This window comes from Daucus carota, chromosome 3 (assembly GCF_001625215.2).
Source record: "Daucus carota subsp. sativus chromosome 3, DH1 v3.0, whole genome shotgun sequence".
In the NCBI taxonomy this organism is placed as follows: Eukaryota; Viridiplantae; Streptophyta; class Magnoliopsida; order Apiales; family Apiaceae; genus Daucus; species Daucus carota.
The window spans coordinates 32,055,703-32,073,723 of NC_030383.2; the positions used below are offsets into that span (position 1 = coordinate 32,055,703).

Here is an 18,021-nt window from a genome sequence, read left to right on the forward strand (position 1 = left end):
ATAATGCATGTATTTATCTCTTAATTTGTAGATAAATAATAGTTGATACACTCCCAATATACTTCCTATTCGTCCTCCTAGAAACAAGGAAGAAGAGTCCTTCTTGGAGTCTGCCTGCCGCTCTGCCCAGGCGGCGGAAGCCCTGCCAGCGGCATCCCCTAACTACAGCCCCATAACTGCAAGCCTGGGTGCACTTAGCGGTAACCCCTAGCAGCGGTAACCCCTAAAGCGTCTTCAGGTGCAACCCCATTCTGATGGCAGTCTTCATTATGCTTCCAATGCAAGTCCATATACCTTCTTGTACACCTTCAATGATTCACCCAGCTATGGTGAAGCCCATTATCCTTAACCAAATGATTCCAATAAGCCCAAGTGAAGCCCAAATAATATGATGGGCTATAAAATAAGCCCAGGGAGATTTTATGGCACAACACCTCACAAACACCTTTTGGGTGTGTGAGGTCGGGTAGTCCACGTGCCATTCTGTTCTTTGACATGAGTAGCATAGATTGAAAATTAACATGACCCAATCTCGAGTGCCACAGCCAAGAGATTTCCTCCGCCTTTGACAATAAGCATAAGCCCTTGAATTCTTTGATGATTACCTTGTACAATCTATTTATGGACCTTTTTACTTTCAACAAGAGATTTTCATTTACATCGTACACCCATAGAAACTCACCCTTAATAACGACTCTATTTCCACTTTCACATAACTGACCCAAGCTAATTATATTGTTGCACATACTAGGTATAAAATATACCTCCTCGAGAACATGTACCTCTCCGTTGTTGGTCATGAAATTTACTGATCCTTTCCCTTGTATGCTTACTGTGGAACCGTCACCGAATTTAACTCGTCCAGTTACACTTTCATCTAACTCTGTAAACTTTGAACGCTGGCCCGTCATGTGATTACTAGCCCCATTATCAAGATACCACATGTTTGAGTCTTCACTTTTCCCATCTGTAGCAATGTTCAGTTTTGGAGTCAGATTCCCTTCATTTAGCAGGATCAGTTCGCCCTTGTTATCATCACATTTTGCCAACAAAAGAGTAGGTTCATCGTCATTAGTTTGAGTCAAGTTCACCTCGTTTCTTTGTTCTTTATCTCGTCTCGGTTTTCGACACTCTGCCGCATAATGTCCATATGCACTGCAGTTAAAACACCTTACTTCTTCCACTACGAACAAATTCCTTCCCACGAGCTTCATTGCCACTCCGTGTTCCCCCTTTGTTCGTTCTTTTCAGCCATTCTTCTCGTGTGAGAAGCACCTGTCCGTCAACACTTTCTTTCTTCGCCCACTCTTCTTCTGTGAGGAGAAGTTGCTGTTCACCACCACTACTCTCTGTTTTCCCCCTTAGCCTTTCTTCATGTGCCTTAAGGGAGCCAATTGTTTCTTCCACAGACATTTTTTCTAAGTTGCCAAACTGTTCAATAGTTGACGCTATCTGCAGGAATTTGGTGGGTACAACTCTCAGAATTTTTTTAACCACATACACTTCTTCAATCTTTTCCCCCAGTGCTCGAATGTTTGACACCAAACCATTCAATTTCATCCAGAAATCATCAAGTTAATCTGATTCTTTCATAGTAAGTGACTCAAACTCTGCTCTCAAAGTCTGAGCTCTTGCCTGTTTCACCTTATCTGCACCCTGGCTGATTGTTTTGATTGCTTCCCATGCCTCCTGGCTGTCTCTTTTTATGTGAGAGATAGTAACACCTCGTCAGGTATTCCTTGGTAAATCACAGCTAGTGCCCGTTTGTCCATCTTGTCCTCAACAACCGCTTTAGGATCCTTAGACTCAATCGCCTCCCATACACCGTGTGCCTGCATGTAAACTTTCATTTTCATAGCCCAGGCCGTGTAATTTGTTTTTGTCAGGGTTGGGTAGTTTAAGCCAAACGAGCTCTCCTTGTTTTTCTTTGTTTCCATGATTTCAGTGATGTATGCGTAGGAGTATGGCTCTGATACCAGATATTGTATATAAGCCAAAGTGTATGAACAAGAACTGCTGCAGACTTGGTTTTCTAATATAACTGGAAGAAATATTACAATAATTGAAGAGATAACTACCAACAAAGTTCATGCAAAATACTTAAACGACTACCTGACTATAAAATAGGAATGCTACCTATTTTATCTCCACTACTTCCTAACAAAGCTGAACACCCACCCCACGACTCATTCTACTGAAACATGAAATACAGCTAACTTATTCAAACTAAAACTGAACAAACAAATAAAGCACGTTTAGATTATTAAATAATCCAACAGGCATCAGTTACAGCTTAACTCCACTATAAATTGTGAGCCTGGACAGCAGAATGATATACTAAAAAAAATACATTGCACCTCCTTCTGTCTAAACTCATTGTCAACCCACACAATTCATATAGTTAGTTTGGTTTTTCCGGCGACTGAGGTGCCAGTCGATGTTGAGTTTTCTGTTCCTGTGAACACCAAGCTCGAAGCTATTTTATCCTGGAAGGAAAATTATAAGCGTCCCGACACAGTGTAAGGAGGGGCAATTATCTTTTTTCAAGAAGTATCAGGACTTCGTGCAAGGCCTGACAACTCCAGCTGTTTTTACTTTTGTTCTGTACATAGTTAAATCTATGGTGAACAGTATGTCTTCTGCCTTATATGTGTGATTTCAATTACTGACATGCATGCTATATACCTTCATGTTTTGTTTCGTTTCGTTAATCTTTGGCCTGGCCTTGGCTTGTAAAATATTTTATATAACTGTTTTCACGTTGCTGTAACACTGATTAGCTCCAACAAATTTCTTATGACCGCAAATGAAGAAATAATATCAAGCAACTTAAAGGTAAGTATATTGAACATACCATGCAGCAAGAATGGCAGATGAAGATGCAAAACTTCTTGCACCGAACTTATGTTTTAAAAAAAAATAAGCACGAAGAAAAACAAAGATTTGGTAGTATGCAAGTGTAATGTGTTAACAGTGACCTCAAAGTTTATATATATTTCAGATGTCATAGCTTAGAGTGGTAAGTGTAAGTTTAGAGTGGTCATAGCTGTTGGTTATAATTGAGATTTTATATGAACTATGATTTTGGCCGCTACCAATGGATCTAAGAGTTTTTATAAAATTAATTTTAAGATTAATTTACCAGCATATAAAAAAATTATAAATGAAAATCGTTTTAAATTTTAATAAAGGAAATTGTTAAGATTAATTTACGAGTAAAATGAATCACAAGATATTTATAATAGTATATTTTAATTAAATAATTTTATTATTATATATTTAAAAACGTTTATAAGTACATAAAATTGTTTATACATAATTTATAAATTATAACACGTAGTTCACAAAAAGTACTAATATAAATTTAATATTTCAATAAAATAATTATTTACAGAAATACTTCTAATTCATATAAATTATTAAGATAAATATTTTTTTTGAACAAAAATTTGTATGAGTCGATCTATAATTTATACATTAATTTTAATAAGACTTTTCAATATAATTTAGTAAATGAATTACAAAATATAAGCTATTATATCTTGTGAATGTTTGTTTTTTGATAAAATTTCTTGTCAATGTTAATAGTTGTATTTTATCATGTTTGACCAAACATGCACTAAAAAAATTTGAAATATATTCTATGTAAAGTACTCCTGAGTCTCCATATTTGAGGCGGGGGTCGCCGCCCGGGTGAAAGATTGAATGAAGTCGGCCTACCCCTTTTTTTCCGAGAATGATTGGGCGAAGGTTGGTCAGACGCTGCCCTAGCCTTGGAGGAGGCTAAAGCTGAAGATGCCGCAAGTTCTGAAAGGGTTGAACCTCCCTCAAGGGAGAGCTGTGGTTTGGACACACAGGAGGTCGAAGGGGCACCCACTGAGGAACCTCAGGTGGCTCCAAAAAGCCTCCTCCTCTCTAGCTTCCTAACTGCTCCACCCCCAGTATCCAATCAAACTTTTTTTTTCCGGTTAATCATGAATTTTTTTCTTGGCGCTCGGCGTCATGAATTTGAACAATTTGGATGAGGGTGCGGACTACTCCGAAAGTCGCGCAGGTTGTAACAGATTGATAAAGGGCCTCCCCCTGTTGGTGTGGGGAGGAATTTCCCTTCCGTACTTTATTTATTTTTATTATCATAACTGTTTTCCTCCCTCGTCTGATTTGTATGCTTTTCCTATGTTCCGGTTGGATAATTCATACTTGCAGACCCACGATTTAACTTTGTATCCAGGTGAGGAGGAAATTCATGATTTGTGGCTCCGAACAGAAAACCGGATGGGCCTTGCGACTAGGGTTGCGACCCTTGGGCCTTTATCTTTGGCATTGCTTCCCACCAAAGGAATATGTGCAATTATGATTATGTTTGCTTCCCAATATGTAAAGGGAAACTCAACTTTTCCAAATTATATGCAGCCTGACGAATTTAATTTTGCCTTTAACCCGGGTATCTTAGCAGAAAAGGTCAACTCATGGTTTTAAGAGTTGCACTTTCTCAGCTAACTTGATAATAACCGGCGTAGGCATGTATAAACCCAAATTTATGTGTTATTCCTCGAATAGTCATCTCAAGCGCGAGTCTTGAGCATAAACCCAAAATAGTAGATTTGTCATATTTTTTCTGAAAATTTTTCGAAGTCGTTCTAAAAATCGCATTATTTGGTGTAACAGATATTTAGCTGTTTTCTCGATTTGCGTGCCACTTTCTAGAGCTTCTAGTGCTGAGATTTTTTGAAAAGTCTATGCAATAAATGCTATTTGAGCACATGGGGGGACAATGGATGACAAGTGTGGAACCCACCCACTTTAATTCAAATTAATACACCATTTTACATTAGATTTTAATTCACAAAACCCTCTCATCTTCTCCAATAAATACCCTCCCATCACCGAACCTTTTTCTTCAAGCTAAGAGCCAAAAAATTGATGGGTTTTTTTGAAGTAAACACTCTCTCAATATATACAAACACTCTCCTTAACTTCTTCATTAAAACCTTCTCATTCTTATATATATATATATATATATATATATATATATTCATATATACACAAGGTTATAATCGCTAAAGCTTTGTTTCACCCAACCAAGATTTTTCCCACCTAGCCAAGCTCTCCACCACTTGTTTTCGGCCTCCCGAAGGGCTGCCGAAGTTCGTCCGTGTGCTTAAATCGTATCGAACCTCCGGCGAATTTTTTCGGCGAACTTTCTCGTTAGTTTTCGTAAGTAGTAACTTTTTTAGTTTCAAATTCGAGTCTTAACCGATCGATTTGTTTTCCTATCTAAGAGCTCATACTTAAATATATATCCTCATCTTTAAAGCTCTTTATATACGGATCAATCTTATCGAACAATACATTCGAAAGATTATATACTTCGTCCAAAGACAAGTATATTTGTCCATATAGCCAAAAGACCTTAAAAGGAGTTTAGTTTTATCTACAAACTCCAAGACACATTAATATTATTTATTCGGAGGATTTTGTACGATAAACGTATTCTTCGATTTATAAGACAAATCTATCGAGAAAGAATACTCTCGAGATATTAAGCTTTCGGAAAGCTTAAAGAACTCTTGATCTTTAATATTCTTCGACTAAGAATATTATTGTTAAACTCGGCTTAGTTAATCTAGCCAAAACTCTTTTTATAAAACAAGGATATTTCGTAGATACTGTATTCTGAGATTTGCAGTGAGGTGAAAGTGAAGTGAGGTGATCTTCATTCTAAGACCCAAGTCCTAGACGTGCTAGTGGGGAGTTAGTCGTCTTCGCACCGTGAGGAAGAGGAAAGACCCAAGACCTAAGATCCAAGACCGGCAAAAGCTTAGACGTTCAAAGACTACATCCGGAGTACAATAACTTTGAGGAGGAAACAGGGAGTTACGCTCTAAGACGAGTCTTGTAAGTTTACCTTTATAGTGAGGAGGTAACGGGTAGTTACGCTCCAAGATATATATTTGTAAAGGTTTCTCCGCCTACTTTAAAGGAGTTTCTTTATAGTAGAGAAAATATCGAGTCCGGGGAGAAGCTCGAGGACTGGACTACGGGTGAGTGGACTCTAAGGTTTGAGTTAGCCACCGCGAACCAGGATAAAATCTCTCGTGTGGTATAATTCCTTTTCTTTTCTCATACTTCCGCATATTATAACTGTTTGCACTCTCGATACACGATTTTTAAAAGGGGATAAACTTTTTAAATCGGGATAAAATTTTAATTGGTGATTAAGCTATTCAACCCCCCCTTCTAGCTTAATTAACCTTTGTATCGGACCTAACACTCTGCTTTAGCTGCAGCATTTATCAACACAGTTGAAGGTGCGGAGGGTATAACGAGTGGAGATGAGTTGAATCCGTTGCCTTGGTCAACTTTCATGCTTGAATAAGATACTTGAGTTAATTGAGGTTTTGATCTCATCACTTTAGTTGGCAGCAGATGTCCAACAACAATAGAATCATGTTGAGAAAACTCATTTCTGTGGGTGACATCATTTGGTTCATGTCTTTTTGTGCTAGAAGTTCTTCGCCATGTACTGTTAGTAAAAAATAATTGTTCACAGATATAATTGTGAAGTAAGAGTGGCAGTTATAAAATTTAAATTATACTACGGGACTAAAAAGACTTTTCCAGCTTCCGTGGTTTAATAAAGGGCCAGATAAGCATTAGAATAATAAACTATATATCCATAATCTAAGGATTGGAACTTGCCTAGTGATAGTTAAAATCTACATTAATTTTGTTAGAAAAATTGGGATTTTGAGGATGTAATTGAAAGGCATATGTTTAGCCTATTTGTAATTAAAGAGGTACCAACTCAACTTTGATAAGAATAGCAAGATAAATAGCAAGTACTGTTGAAGGAATCCGTACGAAGAACGTCAAGTGATTTATTGAAATTATATATCTTAAGAATTTCAGGATGCTGCTGCACACCACTGGAAGAAGTTCATCAATATGTTCAAGCCTCAGTGTACAAATAATCTTTTGTAGCATGTCTAGAAGTCTAGAAGGTATAAAAGTTTTAATACTTTATTTATTCAGAAGATTCCATACTATTTCTACTTATGAAGAAGAACTACGAAGACAAAGACTCGACGAACAAGCCATATCTCAAATGTTTATTTGATAAAGAATATTTGATTCAGCTAGATACAGATGAACCAGACAATACATTTGTGTTTCAGCTACTCACATTAAATGTTCTGCATCAACTATAAGTGGCCGTTTAGTCAAGACAAAGATCTACAACGTTTAACAAAGTTAGAAGTCCCTGCTGCTGAAGGAAAAGAATTTTATAAGTATTTCTTCAATTATTTCACTTATCAAAATAATTAAATTAGTTGTATAATTTATTTATTAAATTGATTCACCTTCGAATTAATTTAATTTATGAATTTATATAATTAATATAATTAAGTGAGTAATTATTGAATATTTATTCAATTAAAAACAAATGTTTTATTGATAAAATGGCTCGGCATGACATTCTCAAAGAATGTCATCCCGTGTCTTTATATCAGACTATCCAGCCATGACTTTATGAAGTCATACCGTGTGTTGATGGATGACATTTTAAAAACGTCATACCGTTTCTTAATTGCAGACATTCTCCTCTATGACTTAAAGTCATACCGTGTCCTGCATACAGGCTTTTCCTAAAGTGATTCAGACTTGTGTAGATATCACTTAATAAGTCATACCCCCCTTCTACAATCGTTTCAGGACCTAACAATTGGCATCAAAGCGATTGATACCATTTTACCGTATTAGATCCTATACACACTCTGTAACGTCCAAATATTTTTTATTCGAATTAATTTTATTCCAAAAATTAATTCTGATTTAAAATATTTTTCTTTCAAAAATCCAAATCTCATCCAAACACTATTCACTTCAAATCCTTAAACATGAGTACACAAAGCATTAAAATCCCACCGTTCAGCAAGGAACACTTTGGCCTATGGAAGAGGCATATGTTATTGTTCCTCCGCACCGCCAACAGAAAATATATCGGGATTCTGAACAAAGGTGTTACTACCCCGATGAAACTCATTCTAGCACACGAAGAGGATGGTGTGCTGATCCCTCATAAAACTGTTCCGAAAGAACTCTCTGAGTATACAGATGAAGAGAGTGAACAAATAAACTTAGATGACGCTTGTTAGGCCAAATTAACTCACTATATTAATAAATATAGTGATCACAATCAATAACAGAATACTCAAATAAGAGAATAATGTTAGGGTTATACTGAAATATTCATTTGAAGTATATAACAATTATTTGAGAATCTTGAATGCATGTTTTCACATTGTCTGTATATTATATATTGTAGACAATCTAGTATCAAATGGGATAGCAGAAGATTAGATTGTCAGACTCCTTATATAATATAATAAAGGTTCACAGTCGAGGTGGTGTTAGACAAACCACTGGAACGGCTGAAGTATTATTTGGAAATAGTTTATCTTGACTATTGAATAATACTTATATACTTTGTGTATATTGAACGGGATCAAAATAGTAGAATAATTGTTTCTTTAATTCTGACAATAAAGAACTAAGATTCTATGATGTTATTAATGCTTAAGTTCTTAATCCGGATATAGTGATTGACACTTGTATTTAATGCACATGCCTTGACTCATAAATTAAGTAATTTATTTTAAATTACGAATTTATGTATTGGGCAATGACATTATGTACAGAGTGGGATATTGACTATAAAAGGAAACCGTGTCCGAAAAATAGATTCGGGTGATGATGTCCTCTTGAAAGCTCATAAAGATAATTATGCTTTAGTCCTGCAGGCAGATTTGTTCTTGCATAAAATTATAAGGTTGAGTGGATGATCAAGGATAAAAGATATTAATTAAATTAATTGTCAGAAATTAATTTAATTAATGGACATGCGATATCTTAAACATGGGGAATTTATAAGCAATTAATATGGGAGCCGAATTAAATAATTAATTTACGGAATTAGGAAAGGTAGTGCAAATTTTAGTTCTTTAGTGGATAGAATTAATATTTAATGACATTGGGCCTGGCCCGGAATGTCATTGGAAGGCCTGACCTAATGATCCATGATCCCTGCTGTAGCCTATATATATTCTCGTTCTCCTAAAGCTGAAAGACACACCAAAACGAATTAATCCTAGAGTCAGAGAGAGGCAGACGATTTTCTCAAGGAGACAGCTAGGGTTTTGGGTTTTCGGAGCTTTAAGGAGAGACACACCTTGGGAGATCGAAGGCCACACTTCGTCCAAGGAGAATCAAGGAATACAGTAGAAGACGTGGATTTGAATCGCTTGCGCCGTAGCGATTAAGGTTAATATTCTGTTCGAACTTTTAATTAGTATCATAAAACGCAGGACCAAGGTCCGATTGTTCCTACAAATAATTCAAGTAAACTCTTATTCACAATTCACAGTAGCTTACAAATACTCTCTTAGTGATTTATAACTTATCACTAAGAGCTGCTGGGTTACAAGAATAATACGCTCGATATTCTAACTTCCATAGAGTAAGCCCTAAGCTGTGTTTATATACACTGTTACATGATATCTACTGATTGATTTATAATTATCTGCTTCCTAATATAATCTAATCAGTAGCTATCCTTCTCCTGTCCTGATCTGCACAATCTTCCTTGATCTTTATCTTCCATGTTTATCCAGATCTGCTCCTAGAAATCAGCCGCCTGCAAACTCTGATCTTCGCTAAACTCTGATCCAGCTGGAAGTCGTTAAACTCTGATTTCCAGATAAACTCCGATATTCGATTCTGCACACTAAACAAGTTAGATACCTGTGACATCATCAAATATGTAACAATCTCCCCCAACTTGTACATTAGACGGAATGAACAAGTTATATATATGGCTGATGATGTCAAAAATTACTAAGGACAAATGCATGAAATAATTAATTCTCAGAACTAATTACAACTTACAGAACCAGCAGCTACTTTCTATCAAATCAGCCTATATCCATAGCTTTCTCTGACAAACTGATTTATCAGATCTTCTTCTTTCTGCTTCAAGGTCTGTATCATCTGGGCTTTAACGAGCTCTTCAGTGTCTTCCCCAGTCTGATAGATGGCTGCTCTCAAGGCATTTACCTTGCTTCTTCTCATAGCATCTCCCAACTGAATAACTCTAGGTCTGTCTGCATCATTGTTATAACCCAAGATTCTGGTGTTTGCAATGGTCTCCATAACAGAGCTGTTCTTCTCCATATAAATCTCAGAACCATCATCTTGAGCTATTTTGGGAATGTATTCTTCATCAGAACTTAATCCATGTAATCTTCTCTTCTCAAGGATAGTCGTCTTCACCAGATCAGACCATCTCTGGGTAGCTTCATTCTTAATCTCAAGCATATAATGAAAATGCTCAAGCTCCCTCAGAGATTTCAGTAACAAGTCAGCTTCTGATACTCTGTACACTCTTCCAGTGTTGAGAAATATTGCTATCTTCTCTTTATCTCCAGTACCATCATGAGTATCCATTAGAATCTGCACTGATTCTACCTTGTCTAGGTCCTTCTGTAAGACAACTTCACCCACCTTATCAGTCAGAGGATATGGATCTCTGAAAGTAGTGGCTGAGCTGGTTTCCAATTTTTCTTTCCAGTGACCTAGACCAGTTGTATCATATGCTTCCTTTCCTCTGGTACCATGAGTTCTCATTCTAGTAAGCATTGAGCTTTCCTTATACAAACTTGTACCAAGACTTCCAAAGAGACACTTCTTCTTCAACTCATCTTGAGTTTTCCCAGAGTTTATCTTTAGCCATGAGGCTTTAGTTTCTGCAGGCTCAGAATTTCCTTTTTCTTCTTGAAACTTAACTTGAGCAATGTCAGAGGTTAATTCTAACTCAGAAATTGTCTTGACTATTGATTCTTCATTCTTCTTCCTTCTAGTCAACCCAACCTCTTCTTCCTCAACTTGATCAGACACATCAGAAATTATGTTTACACCTTTGCTTAGCTGTATCATCCTCTGAGAAGGATCTTCTGATGCAATCTTAACAACTGATTTCTTCTTCAAAATAGGAACACCATCAACAGGTTGCTTTCCCTTATCCTTGGAATCAGTCTCAGACTTTGTTTGAGACCTGGTTCTGGGTCTGTTGATGTCAGAGTAGTCAATTTCACTGATCACTACCCCTTTTTCACTTGGTCTTAACTGTTTTTGTGAGGGATCAGTAATTTGCTTCTGTTTATCAGACTTTGTTTTGCTGATCTTCATCTTCTCAGCAGCTAATCTTTCTTCTTCAAGTCTGATAGCCTCAATATCAACTCTTGGGTTTTCTTTTTCAAAGATCTTCCTTGCAACAGCCTCATCAATGGCTTGAAGAGATGGAGATTTATTGTACAGAGTGGTTTTCTTTCCTCTGAACTTCAGAGTTTGACAAAACTTCTGAGATTCTGGATCTCCAGCTTCAATCAGTTTATCAGATTCAGGAATCAGATTTTCTTCCTTATGTACAATATCAGAATTAACAACAGCCAGTTCTTTTGAGATTTTCTTGTTAGGGTTATACTGAAATATTCGTTTGAAGTATATAACAATTATTAGAGAATCTTCAATGCATGTTTTCACATTGTCTGTATATTATATATTGTAGACAATCTAGTATCAAATGGGATAGCAGAAGATTAGATTGTCAGACTCCTTATATAATATAATAAGGGTTCACAGTCGAGGTGGTGTTAGACAAACCACTGGAATGGCTGAAGTATTATTTGGAAATAGTTTATCTTGACTATTGAATAATACTTATATACTTTGTGTATATTGAACGGGATCAAAATAATAGAATAATTGTCTCTTTAATTCTAAGATTCTATGATGTTATTAATGCTTAAGTTCTTAATCCGGATATAGTGATTGACACTTGTATTTAATGCACATGCCTTGACTCATAAATTAAGTAATTTATTTTAAATTACGAATTTATGTATTGGGCAATGACATTATATACAGAGTGGGATATTGACTATAAAAGGAAACCGTGTCCGAAAAATATATTCGGGTGATGATGTCCTCTTGAAAGCTCATAAAGATGATTATGCTTTAGTCCTGCAGGCAGATTTGTTCTTGCATAGTTATAAGGTTGAGTGGATGATCAAGGATAAAAGATATTAATTAAATTAATTGTCAGAAATTAATTTAATTAATGGACATGCGATATCTTAAACATGGGGAATTTATAAGCAATTAATATGGGAGCCGAATTAAATAATTAATTTACGGAATTAGGAAAGGTAGTGCAAATATTAGTTCTTTAGTGGATAGAATTAATATTTAATGACATTGGGCCTGGCCCGGAATGTCATTGGAAGGCCTGACCTAATGATCCATGATCCCTGCTGTAGCCTATATATATTCTCGTTCTCCTAAAGCTGAAAGACACACCAAAACGAATTAATCCTAGAGTCAGAGAGAGGCAGACATTTTTCTCAAGGAGACAGCTAGGGATTTGGGTTTTCGGAGCTTTAAGGAGAGACACACCTTGGGAGATCGAAGGCCACACTTCGTCCAAGGAGAATCAAGGAATACAGTAGAAGACGTGGATTTGAATCGCTTGCGCCGTAGCGATTAAGGTTAATATTCTGTTCGAACTTTTAATTAGTATCATAAAACGCAGGACCAAGGTCCGATTGTTCCTACAAATAATTCAAGTAAACTCTTATTCACAAATCACAGTAGCTTACAAACTCTCTTAGTGATTTATAACTTATCACTAAGAGCTGCTGGGTTACAAGAATAATACGCTCGATATTCTAACTTCCATAGAGTAAGCCCTAAGCTGTGTTTATATACACTGTTACATGATATCTACTGATTGATTTATAATTATCTGCTTCCTAATATAATCTAATCAGTAGCTATCCTTCTCCTGTCCTGATCTGCACAATCTTCCTTGATCTTTATCTTCCTTGTTTATCCAGATCTGCTCCTAGAAATCAGCCGCCTGCAAACTCTGATCTTCGCTAAACTCTAATCCAGCTGGAAGTCGTTAAACTCTGATTTCCAGATAAACTCCGATATTCGATTCTGCACACTAAACAAGTTAGATACCTGTGACATCATCAAATATGTAACAATCTCCCCCAACTTGTACATTAGACGGAATGAACAAGTTATATATATGTGCTGATGATGTCAAAAATTACTAAGGACAAATGCATGAAATAATTAATTCTCAGAACTAATTACAACTTACAGAACCAGCAGCTACTTTCTATCAAATCAGCCTATATCCATAGCTTTCTCTGACAAACTGATTTATCAGATCTTCTTCTTTCTGCTTCAAGGTCTGTATCATCTGGGCTTTAACGAGCTCTTCAGTGTCTTCCCCAGTCTGATAGATGGCTGCTCTCAAGGCATTTACCTTGCTTCTTCTCATAGCATCTCCCAGCTGAATAACTCTAGGTCTGTCTGCATCATTGTTATAACCCAAGATTCTGGTGTTTGCAATGGTCTCCATAACAGAGCTGTTCTTCTCCATATAAATCTCAGAACCATCATCTTGAGCTATTTTGGGAATGTATTCTTCATCAGAACTTAATCCATAGAATCTTCTCTTCTCAAGGATAGTCCTCTTCACCAGATCAGACCATCTCTGGGTAGCTTCATTCTTAATCTCAAGCATATACTGAAAATGCTCAAGCTCCCTCAGAGATTTCAGTAACAAGTCAGCTTCTGATACTCTGTACACTCTTCCAGTGTTGAGAAATATTGCTATCTTCTCTTTATCTCCAGTACCATCATGAGTATCCATTAGAATCTGCACTGATTCTACCTTGTCTAGGTCCTTCTGTGTGACAACTTCACCCACCTTATCAGTCAGAGGATATGGATCTCTGAAAGTAGTGGCTGAGCTGGTTTCCAATTTTTCTTTCCAGTGACCTAGACCAGTTGTATCATATGCTTCCTTTCCTCTGGTACCATGAATTCTCATTCTAGTAAGCATTAAGCTTTCCTTATACAAACTTGTACCAAGACTTCCAAAGAGACACTTCTTCTTCAACTCATCTTGAGTTTTCCCAGAGTTTATCTTTAGCCATGAGGCTTTAGTTTCTGCAGGCTCAGAATTTCCTTTTTCTTCTTGAAACTTAACTTGAGCAATGTCAAAGGTTAATTCTAACTCAGAAATTGTCTTGACTATTGATTTTTCATTCTTCTTCCTTCTAGTCAACCCAACCTCTTCTTCCTCAACTTGATCAGACACATCAGAAATTATGTTTACACCTTTGCTTAGCTGTATCATCCTCTGAGAAGGATCTTCTGATGCAATCCTAACAACTGATTTCTTCTTCAAAATAGGAACACCATCAACAGGTTGCTTTCCCTTATCCTTGGAATCAGTCTCAGACTTTGCTTGAGACCTGGTTCTGGGTCTGTTGATGTCAGAGTAGTCAATTTCACTGATCACTACCCCCTTTTCACTTGGTCGTGACTGTTTTTGTGAGGGATCAGTAATTTGCTTCTGTTTATCAGACTTTGTTTTGCTGATCTTCATCTTCTCAGCAGCTAATCTTTCTTCTTCAAGTCTGATAGCCTCAATATCAACTCCTGGGTTTTCTTTTTCAAAGATCTTCCTTGCAACAGCCTCATCAATGGCTTGAAGAGATGGAGATTTATTGTACAGAGTGGTTTTCTTTCCTCTGAACTTCAGAGTTTGACAAAACTTCTGAGATTCTGGATCTCCAGCTTCAATCAGTTTATCAGATTCAGGAATCAGATTTTCTTCCTTCTATACAATATCAGAATTAACAACAGCCAGTTCTTTTGAGATTTTCTCTGAAACTCTGACTGCTTCATTTATATTCTGAACTTGAGACACAACAATCATTTCCAGAGAAGATTGCTTTTGTTGTGATTCTCTGAGTCTGACAGAGTTTCCATCCTTATCACTCTGTCTTTCCAGATTCTTCTTTATCTTTGATTTGCAGCTTTATCTGCTTGCCAGAGTTTCCATCTGCAATCTCATTTCCATCTTCATCACCATCTGGCTTTTTCTTTTTCATTGGCTGGTCAGATTTGCATTTGTCTTTCAGTACTTCTCCCCCTTTTTGACATCAGCAGAGGTTAGAAATTGAACCAGCTGAGCTACATAAGAGCTCAATTCAGCCAAGGTAGTCTGCATGGATCTTTGAGTAACTTCAATTGAGGAAAGTCTGTCTTCCATAGATGGAGGTTGAGCTCTGCACATCCTTTGAAAATATGTTAGTTGACAGACTTTGCTCTTAGCAGAGGTAGGATGTTGGACTGGAGAATCTTGAACTAGTGAAGGAGTTTTGATTGGAGAGGATTCTCTGACTGAAGACAGATCATGTACTGGAGAAGCATCTCTCACTAGAGTAGATTTTCTAACTGGATCAGAGATTGTAGCTGGAAGAGAAGCTGAAACATGAGTTGGAACAGAGGTGACCTCTGTAGCATCATCATCATCATTGACAAAGATGCTGAGTGTATGAGAAGCCAGAGCTTCTGTGGCTGCATCAGAATTTGCAGCATAAGAGATCTCCTGAACAGGAGCTGCAACATTTTTTTGAACTTGAATCAGAGATTCCTGATTCATCTACAACACAGACTCTGTAACAACATCAGCTGTAGTTGGTTCCAAAGGAACATCTGATTGAGCTTGGAATTCAGGAATTGGTTCTGACATTTGGATATCAGCTGCTGTTGTTTCCTCAAGTGGCAGTGCAGATATAAGTTCAATCAGTACAGGATCCGCAGATTGTTGTTGATCAGAGAATAGGATCAAAGCCTAATTAGGATCTTCTGACTGAGGAGGATCAACAATCAGGTCAGTGATGATGGTTGGCTTGATCTTCTTCCTTTGTTTCTGAACTGGTTGAGCTTGTATAAGTTCTTCATCAGAGTCAGAATCAGAAATTTCTTGAAGAAATCTTCTTTTCCTGGGTGGAGGAGATGGTTTTGTAGGAGATTTAGAAGATCTGAGGACTTTTGTAGGTGAAGATTTTACAACTGGCCCTTTTTGGGAAGGACCAGAGGATGGTGGTTGGTCAGATTTTGCAACTGGCCCTTGTTGGGAAGGACCAGAGGTTGGTTCAGCAGAGGAAGAGGATGGACGAGGAATATTCTCATCAGAGAATAAGGGACCATATTTATCTGGCAAAGCCAGCTTCAGTTTGTCCTGTACAGTGACAGGTATGGCCAATACAAGAGGATTGGTTTTCTTACTGTCCTTTTTAATTAGATCAGTAAAAGCACATTTTGTGATCTTAAAGGGTAATTCAGTGTCAGAGTCAGGTATAGAGACAGTAGGAAAGCAATATGAGAATATTAATTGGCAAAATCTAGCAAAGTAGACAACATTCTCATCCTCTAATTTTCTATCACCAATAAATCTCAGGATAGAAGGCCCAATCTGCTGACTATGGATTAGAGAATACCCAATCTGCTGACTGAAGATTGGAATGGCATCAAAGTTGCTACATTTGTTGCCGAAGGTGTAGGAACAATCGGACCTTGGCCCTGCGTTTTATGATACTAATTAAAAGTTCGAACCGAATATTAACCTTAATCGCTACGGCGCAAGCGATTCAAATCCATGTCTTCTACTGTATTCCTTGATTCTCCTTGGACGAAGTGTGGCCTTCGATCTCCCAAGGTGTGCCTCTCCTTAAAGCTCCGGAAAACCCAAAACCCTAGTTGTCTCCATGAGAAAAACGTCTGCCTCTCTCAAACTCTAGGATGAATTCGTTTTGGTGTATCTTTCAGCTTTAGGAGAACGAGAATATATATAGGCTACAGTAGGGATCATGGACCATTAGGTCAGGCCTTCCAATGACATTCCGGGCCAGGCCCAATGTCATTAAATATTAATTCAATCCACTAAAGAATTAATATTTGCACTACCTTTCCTAATTCCGTAAAATAAATTACTTAATTTATGAGTCAAGGCATGTGCATTAAATACAAGTGTCAATCACTATATCCGGATTAAGAACTTAAGCATTAATAACATCATAGAATCTTAGTTCTTTATTGTCAGAATTAAAGAAACAATTATTCTACTATTTTGATCCCGTTCAATATACACAAAGTATATAAGTATTATTCAATAGTCAAGATAAACTATTTCCAAATAATACTTCAGTCGTTCCAATGGTTTGTCTAACACCATTTAGACTGTGAACCTTTATTATATTATATAAGGAGTCTGACAATCTAATCTTCTGCTATCCCATTTGATACTAGATTGTCTACAATATATAATATACAGACAATGTGAAAACATGCATTCAAGATTCTCAAATAATTTTTATATACTTCAAACGAATATTTCAGTATAACTCTAACAATCTCCCACTTATACTCAAGATATTCTTTGAGTATATCAGTGTTTATTACAAGCAATCCACTACCAACTATATATAACTATGTGACAAAGTATCTGACTCCTACCGCTTCCACGTGCTCCTGAAAAGCCTTAGCTGGTAAGCTCTTCGTGAAAGGATCTGCCCGGTTATCCTTCGATGCTATATCAGCCACAACGATATCTCCTCGCTTAACGAACTGTCGTATGAGGTGATACTTACGCTCTATGTGTTTCGCAGCCTTATGGGCCCGTGGTTCCTTGGTATTTGCCACAGCACCAGTATCATCACAATAAATTGTGATTTGCTGTGGAGGATTAGGAACCACATCCAAATCCAGCAGGAAGTTTCGGAACCATATAGCCTCTTTGGCTGCCTCTGAGGCTGCCACATATTCGGCTTCCTTGGTTGAGTATACGATGCATTTCTGCTTCACACTCCTCCATATTACGGCTCCACCTCCCAAAGTAAAAACACATCCCGAGGTGGACTTTCTCTTATCCTTATTTGTCTAGAAATCCGAATCGGTATATCCCAGAGGCAATAGGTTAGAGGGCTTGTAAACTAGCATATACTCCTTAGTCCTTCGCAGGTACTTGAGTATTGCTTTTACAGCAATCCAATGTTCTTGTCCTGGGTTTGACTGGTATCTGCTAACCATGCC

At 37.2% G+C, this 18,021-nt stretch overlaps 1 protein-coding gene across 1 annotated transcript; it reads right to left on the reverse strand.

Annotated features, from left to right (window-relative positions):
* Window positions 1-516: 516 nt before the first annotated feature.
* Window positions 517-1,937, reverse strand: LOC108212366 (uncharacterized). The gene is made up of 4 exons (XM_017384091.1): window positions 1,725-1,937; window positions 1,176-1,452; window positions 765-1,132; window positions 517-615 (listed from the first exon to the last, which is right to left on the reverse strand). The coding sequence occupies exons 1-4, from the start codon at window positions 1,935-1,937 to the stop codon at window positions 517-519; spliced, it is 957 nt and encodes a 318-aa protein (XP_017239580.1).
* Between the last annotated feature and the right edge of the window lie 16,084 nt (window positions 1,938-18,021).